The 8,151-nt window shown below is 53.5% G+C and overlaps 1 protein-coding gene across 1 annotated transcript in view; it reads left to right on the top strand.

Annotated features, from left to right (window-relative positions):
• The first annotated feature begins 1,188 nt into the window (after positions 1-1,188).
• TTC22 (tetratricopeptide repeat domain 22) overlaps positions 1,189-8,151 on the top strand; it is a 19,008-nt gene continuing 12,045 nt past the window's right edge. Inside the window, exon 1 of the mRNA XM_003793149.2 lies at positions 1,189-1,777. Coding sequence (XP_003793197.1) covers positions 1,217-1,777 — 561 coding nt within the window. The 5' untranslated portion in view covers positions 1,189-1,216. The remainder of the gene's footprint in view (positions 1,778-8,151) is intronic.

The following is an 8,151-nucleotide window of genomic DNA, read 5'->3' as shown; positions in this document are numbered from 1 at the left end:
TAATTTTTTGTATTTAAAATGTTTAAACTTACTAAATTTTATATTTAAAAATTGGCAGGTGAAAAATGACACCCAAGTGTTGTTTTAATTTACCTTCTTATTGCTAAAGTCAAATCTGTTTCTAACTTTATTAATTGGCTCTGTTTCTTCTATGTTCCAAAAGGAAGCAACAGAGGTGCCAGGAACTCCAAAAGGCAGACCTACTGCAAGGCCCAGGCGGGACTACAGCAGCCCAGCACCTGGCCTAGAGGCTGGGGGATGGCTCTGGGGAAGGCTCCAGTCCTGGGAGGAAGACAGGCCAGAGCAAGGAGTTGGGTAGCACGGGCGGAGTGCAGGATGGGAACCCCGGAGGCGAAGTGGAACTCACACTTACCTGAGGCAGACACCTGTCAGGTTTACCTGTGATACCTTACTGCCCTGGCGGAAGCATCGTCATCCTCAGGTCACACATGAGGTAAGTAGGAAATAGGGCATTATACATTACTAGGGTTGGAGATGTGGGGAGAAGAGCCAGCACATGGGGCCCATAGTCTTTCCATGAGGGCCCCCGCTGAGCAAAGAGGATACAGAGAGATCTCAAGGGGGAAATCTGATAAATAAAAGCAAAAGAAGAGATGAGGGAGGTGAGGGAGGTGGAGGGCTCCTTTCAGATGAAAAACACTGAAGAACTGCGGAGAGGACGGGACAGCGGCCGGGATGGGACAGCTGCAGGAGCCAGGCTGCCTTTGGCAGCTGGGAAGGGCAGCGTTCGTGCAGAGAGGGCGGAGCACCGCCTATGGAGGAATGGCCTGGCCCCAGCAAACTGGGGTTCCAGGTCTACTTGGGCACGCCCCCATATTGTGACCACTGCAAGTCCTTTTCCTCCTCTGAGCCTCACTTTCCTTGTCAGCCGTGCGAAGAGAGTAAGAACATTTGCCTTGCACCGGGGTTTGCGAGCCCTGAATCTGACAATGCACCTGTTTTTCTGGCACACCTGGTTGTGCAATGTCAGCGTCTAAAAGCCGCTGAGCAGCGAAAGCGGAAACACCCACAGGACGCTCCCAGGGCCCACCCACCGGCCGGTAGGTAGCGCGCCGGACCCGGAGGCGGCCGCTCCCTGGTCCTCTGCGCCCTGCCCCGGGCTTCTGGCGCGCCGGGCTCGCTCGGGGGGCGTCCCATCCACGACCCTCCGCAGCTTGGTGGACAAAGGTTAGGCCAGGCGAGCAGTGGGGCAGCCATGGCGGAGCCGGAGGCCGAGGACCTGGACGCCCTCATCGACGATCTCGACTACCTCCCGGGCCACTTCCACCTGGAGATGCAGCTGAACTTCGAGCCAAGCTCGCCCGCCCCGCTGCGCGCCCGGGACCTGAAGTTGCAGCGAGAGGGCCTTCGGCAGGAGCTCGAGCTGGCGGCCGCCCCGCAGCGCCCCGCCGTGCGTCACCTCCTGGGCGCCTTCGCCTTCTACCTGGAGGAGCTGGACGAGGCCCGCGAACGCTTCCTCGAGGTGGCCCACGAGGACCCGGGCAACCTTAACGCCTGGGCCAATCTGGTGCACGTGTACGGGCGTCTGGGACAGGAGGAAGAGGAGGAGGCGTGCGCAGCGCGGCTGGCGGACCTCATGGGTCTGGCGGCGGAACCCGAGGCCGGAGGGGACCCCCAGCTCCGCGCCGCGCGCTGCCTGGCAGAGCAGGGCTACGCGCACGGCTTCGACGTGGGCTGTGCCAGTCCGGAGGAGCGCGCCCGGGTGCTGGCGGCTGGCATCGCGCTCTACGACAAGGCGCTGGGCTATGGGAAGCAGGTGGGTGGCCCTCTCCCCCGCCACTCTGGGAGGAGTGGGTCGTGGCCCTTTCTGTCTGCAGCCCTGACGCTCCCTGGGTCCTGCTCCTTCACCCTCCCAAGTACTTTCCGTTTCTGGTCCCAGGCTGGGCCTGTAGCTTTTCTTGGGCTAGGGCGTGCACCTCCGTCCTAGCCTGCTTTTTAGCAACACTGAAAACCCAAGCTGGCCAATTCATCCCTCTTACCTCGGTCCTGCCAGCAAGTACCCGCGCCGGTCCCTGTGCACAGGCGCCTGAGTAAATGGCACCATCAAGTACCTCACCAGAAAGTGGGGCAGCATTCCCACCTCCTCTCTCCCCCCACCCTCATCCCCATTTGGATCCCAAATCTTGCCCACTCCAGTTCCTTCTATCTCTAAGGCCCGAGCCTCCCTCTGCCAGCCCAGCCTACCTGCACCCTGGTGGCTGTGGTCATCCTCTCTGGGTTCCAGTCCCCAGCGTGACCCTGTGGCCTCACCCTCCAGTGTGGTGGTGCTCCATCTTGCCGGCTGCCCCAGCTGCTTACAATCCCCCATGACTCCCTGTTTCTTGGCAGATTAATCCTAGGTGGTTTGGTGGGCATAGCTCTCTGCCTTTCTTCTGCCATGTTCCCCTCTTCCAAGCCAGGCTTTTGCCACAGTCTACTTCCCCTGGTTCCCCCACAGGCCAGGTCTCCTTCAGCTCACCTGTCCCTTTCTCAGCCTCTGCTCGGGGTGTTCTTGAATGTCACCTTTGTCTGGAAGGTTCCCTTCAGTCTTGGGAATATGGCTGCCATGGTCTGTGCTGTCTCCTGGGGCCTGGCCCAGCATCTACTCCTCAGGTCTTCAAGGGGCAGCTGTGGTCACTCCCACACATGCCAGGAGAGAGCTGGGGGTTTCGATGGTGTAGATGAAATCATGCTTATAAAGTACCTGGCACAGTGCAGGTGCTCAAGAAATAGTCACAGTCAGGATGACAATCATGATGATTTTGTTGTAGTTAGGGGGCTAGGGTTTGAGCACCCAGCTTTGTTTTTGCTGTTGTTATGATTTTGAGATAGGGTCTTGCTCTGTTGCCCAGGCCAGAGTGCAGCGGTGTCATCATAGCTCCCTACAACCTCTAACTTCTGGGTTTAAGTGACCCTCCAGCCTTAGCCTACCAAGTAGCTAGGACTACAGACACATCCCACCCCACCTAGCCAATTTGTCTATTTTTTGTACAGATGGGGTCCTGCTGTGTTGCCCAGGCTGGTCTTGAAATTCTGGCCTAAAGCAATCCTCCTACCTCAGCCTCCCAAAGTGTTAGGATTATAGGCATGAGCCACTGTGTTCAGCCTCTGTCATTATTTTGCTGTGCAGCTTTCGACAAGTCACTTGTCATCTCTGGCCTGAGTGTCTGCTTTATAAATGCTTGTCAGTACTTACCTCTGCCTCAGGCTTACTGTGATTAGCCAACTAAATGATAGGATAAAAGTGCTGATGAACTAGTAAATTCTGGGCATGTCTAAGAGGTATTTACTGAGCATCTTAGCATTTATGGAGTACCTACTGTGTGCTAAGTCCTGTCTTTAAGAAGTTCTCATCTGGCTCCATATCTATAACACAATGGTTAGGGTATCACCACATACACCGAGAGGCTGGTGGGTTTGAACCCAGCCCAGGTCAGCTAAACAACAATGACAACTGCAACAAAAAAATAGCCAGACACTGTGGCGGGCACCTGTAGTCCCAGCTACTTGGGAGGCTGAGGCAAGAGAATCGCTTAAGCCTAAGGTTGAGGTTGCTGTGAGCTGTGATGCCATGGCACTCTACCAAGGGTGACATAGTAAGACTGTCTCAAAAAAAAAAAAAAGTTCTTGGCTTTGAGAAGCCCTTGAACAAGAAGAGAAGCAAACATTTGTTCCCTCATTAACTGGTCTTATGTGAGCCTTTCTTCTGGGAGTGGGAGCCAAAGGGACAAATCAGAGATTATGTCTACAACTGGCTGAGGTCACAGGCGTTCATCACAAGTCTGTGTCATGTGACAGTCATCTCTACGTACTATGTACCCAGAGATCACACTTTCTGAACCCAAATCAGGGCCTCAGAGGCTGACAATGGAAGTGCACTTTTGGGATGTGGGCACCAAATGTTAGAGTCAGCAGTAAGCTGGAAAGTCCTGGTCCTGTGAGATTGGCAGTCACTGAGTCAGAAGGGACAACTCCCTTCAGCAGGAGAGACTGGGGAGGCTCAGGAAGAGGTAGGAGAGCACTAGCAGGAATGAGGTGAGGGCAACACCCAGCAGGTGTGGTGTGTGCAAAGGCCCTGTGGTGGAACCTTCAGGGCCAGGGGCTGTAGTGACAGGTGAGGCCTGGAAGCAGGCCCACCCAAAGCTCATAGGGAAGAGCACACGTGGCCCTGAAAAATTGCTCATGCAGTCTCTGAAATTGGTTCCTGCCCTCCTCTCCCACCATGATTCCTCTTACTTGCTTTGAGCCTCACTTCCCAGCCACTCTAAACTGCTCGCAGCCCCCCCCAAACATGCTATGGCTATGTCACACCTCCCTAGGTAGGTGCTGTTCCTCTGCCTAGAAAGCAAACTCCACCTGTCAAAGCCAACTGAAAGCTCCTCCTCCTCGAATCCTCCCTTCACACAACTGCACATGGTAGTGTCAATGACTGCCCTGGGCACCTGCTAGACTTTATCTCAGTGAGTCCTAATGTGAACTTTCAGTCCCAATTTACAGATGGGAACTGAGGCTGAGCAAAGCTAAGTAATTTGACTCCGGTCACAAGGCTAGTAATTTGACCCAGGTGACAGGCAGTTGAATTCACTCCATTTTGCCTGACCGCAAAACCTTTGCTCTTTCTAGACATGTCAGAGAAGTAGAGGGTGATAAGTGTAATGCAGGTGGCTGGCAGGGAGGTGGAGGGAGGTTCTCGCAGGCAGCCTCCTGAGAATCTAAAGTGGAGAGGTGGAGAGAGAGAGAGAGATGGCAAGTGGGTGTCATGTGTCAGGAGACTGGGGAGGATGAAGGCAGAAGGCCAGGGGAGCAGGAGATGGGACCTCTACTTCAGAGGGTTGTCACCTGCAGGAGCACAGCGTGGGTGGGCAGCCGCTGGTCTGGGTCACCCTGAGCTGCAGCAAGAGCTTTTTCATCCTGCTGGGGCTGGAACTGTCCCCAGAGCTTGAAGAACAAAGAGCTGCTCAAGAACCACAACCAGCTACTCAGCTAAACCTCAATTGCAAAAGAAAACATTTTAAAAGTCAATAATTCAGCCCATAATCTTACAAAAGTCAGCAGTGTGTGAGTGTGTGAGTCTCTATGACATGCTTTCTTGGGTCTTTATTCCCTTCCATTTTTCTTTCTTAAATTGCAAAAAATATGTAGAGGCAGATTGCTTTTATCATTCCTACCCTCCTCCCAGCACTCCCTACATACATGTGTGTGGGTTCTTGGTGGCAATTCTCAAGGTGTAGTGGGTACTAAGAACTTAAGTTTTAGAGTTAAACAAGATTAAAATTCTGCCTCCATCACCAGGTGGCTGCAGGCAGGTCACCTTACTTCTCTGAGCCTCAGTTTCCTCATCTGTAAAATGGGATTCTAACATCCATCTCACCAGTTGTTGTGAGGGCTAAGAGAACATGAAGGGTGCCAGGCTGGCTGTGTGCTGGGTCACGCTGGTCCTGCTCCCTGCCTACCCTGATCCAGCTTATCTCCAAGTCATTTCTGTCTTGACCCTGAAAGTGTGAGCCCTGGGTCTTGGGCCCCCTCTCTGTCTCCTCCCACTGCCTGCCCCAGTGTCTGCCACAGGGCTGAACACCCAAGAGGAGTTTGCTTGCAACAGTTCTATTTAATTTAGCTGAATTAAGTCTTAAAATCCCTATCATCTTTCAAAATAAGGTAACTTGAACTTATATTTCTCTTAACAAAAACCCTGTCCCAAGCCAACTCAGTAATTTAATTTTCTTCTCCTTATCCCAAAATGTTGGCATCTTAACACACCTGCACATGCATGCACATGTACACTCACACATATGCTCACATGTGGGTCACTCACCCCTGTTCATGGCCTAGGCCAGACCCTGGGTGACAACAGAGGACCCCTGCAATGATGTCTATGTGCCAGGCATGCCTGTATCAGAGCATCTCATTTTGATTCAGACCTCACAGGCATGCTGCCAGCTGGGTTCTATGAAGCCACCTTGCACACTGGGCACCACAGGCTCAGGGAGGTGGAGAGACCCGCCCAGGTTGACCTAGCACACGCGGGCTTGTCTGGATATCACTGGCCAGCTGGGGCAGGTGGGGAGGAAGGTGGTGCTGGCCAGCCAGCCTCACAAATGTCTCACAAACAAAGGTGTGGACATTCCAGTCCATCCCTTCACCCAGGAGAGTGGGGACCTGGCAGGAAGAGCCAAAAGGGTGCTGACAGTCAGCAACCCCAGGTCCCTCCACGGGTGTGCTCACACACATGTGCACACACATGTGACTCTACAGTTTGGAGTGGTTTGATATGGTTTGGCTAGAAGAGCTGGATGGACCTGGATAGTGGCCAGGTGCTCTGCACACCTGTGCACACGTGTGCTTTTCATAAATTATCTCATTTGATCCTTGTAGAAATGCTGGGAAATCCAAACTGTTATCAACCCTATTCTACAGATGAGCAAACTGAGGCTCAGAGAAGTGTAGTGACTTGCCCAAAGGAAGTTGCTGGCAGGAACTGAACTGAGGTCTGTGGGACATCAAAATCCAGGCTGGGGGACAGCTTTCCTGGGGCTCAGGTTCCAACCTTCTATGGCCTTGGTCCACTCACCTGGGCATGTCAGCGCCTTCTGAACCTGCTGCTGGCTTCTCTTCCCACTTACCTGCTAAGTCTGAGAGCTGGGTCTTCCCCTCCTCATAGATAAAGAACCCCAAAGTCAAAAATGCTTTTAGCATGGTCTGGTCCGACCACCTCTTAAAGGAGAAAGATGATTACATTAGGGGTGCAGCACGGCACTCCCCCCAGAGGAGCTGAGAAAGTTCGGGCATCAGGGTTACTAGGAAGTACTGCAGTGGGCACACACTATCTGCAGGCCCACACAGCCACCACTGCTGCTGGAGCTGGATGTGGACCCAGGCCAGGCAGGGCATGGCTCTTTCACCAGGGAAAATGAATAAAGTGGCTCAATGCAGTCCAGCAGGTCGGGAACCAGGGTAGAGTAAAAACGACCAGTGGGAGAAGGAGGGCTGGGTGAAGGAGGTGCGGGGTGAAGGAGGTGTGGGGTGAAGGAGGTGCGGGGCAGTCGGGAGCAGCATTTGATTTGCTGGCAGCTTAAAGTCAGGGGACCCAAGATAGGGCTGAATATTTACTCCCGTGGCGTAGCACTCAAACCCCAAATTCCCTCTGCTTGGTCACATTTACCACCCTGGCCGACATGCTTGCGATGTAGGCTGCCACTTGGAGTCATTCCCGATTACAGATGCAGAAGCTGGGTCAGTGGCCTCTCCAGACCCCGGGGGGAGTGGGTGGTGGGGGTGGGACCCCAATCCTACCCGTCTGTTTATTCCCCACACTCAACAAGACAGGAGCACGGGAGCGTTGCCCCCGCAGAGGAGAAAAGCCGTCTCCTGCCTGTTCTGTGTGCCCCCATGGGTGGCAGGCCAGGGCCGGGCGAGGCGGGGTGGGGCTCCGTGTGCGGGGCAGATAGGCTATTCTGTGCCATCACAGAGGACATTCCAGTTGTACAGGAAGGACGTATTCCCGTGGCCTGTCACCTTGTGACTTTTCTTTTCTGCAGTGTCAGCCTTCACGGGGCAGGTGTGATGAGGTGGGAAAAACAGGGGCGTTGGAGGGAGGCAGATCTGAACTTGAATCCTGGCACTTCCAGCCTGGGCTGTGGGGCTGGGCCGGTGGCTTTTTTATTAGTCTCTGTTTCCTTGTCTGTAAAAGGAAGAGGATGTGTCTATCTTTTAAGGCTGCTGTGAGCAGCTCCTGCTTCCACGCTCTGAGTGATACTAGAGAAAAGTTCATTCCCCTTCCTCTGTCATTTCTCCCCTCTGCCGAAAGAGAATTACTCAGCTTTCAGGAACTAACTCTACAATGCAGAGGACAGCCTGTCACCAGGGGCAAAGTCCAAACTGCAAGGCAAATACTTTCCTTAAGAACGACACAGTCCCTGTACAGCCTATTGAGATGCATATATTTATAAGCCATTGGTATAGCAAAAGATCTTCTATTGAAATCCCTCCAAATAGCCAAGCTCCCCAACATTTCCTTCTTTGGGGGTCACCTTTTGAAGTAAATGGAATGCTTAAGATCCATCCTTGTACCCACCCGAGTTAACAACTCCCTGCTCCTCTGGTGGCTTATCCTAATTCTATTTCCTGCAGGTTCTGCCAGGCCACCAACCTTTG

This window comes from Otolemur garnettii, unplaced genomic scaffold (assembly GCF_000181295.1).
Source record: "Otolemur garnettii isolate 467f Iridium unplaced genomic scaffold, OtoGar3 scaffold00066, whole genome shotgun sequence".
Lineage (NCBI taxonomy): Eukaryota > Metazoa > Chordata > Mammalia > Primates > Galagidae > Otolemur > Otolemur garnettii.
This window is presented reverse-complemented; position numbering and strand designations above follow the sequence as displayed.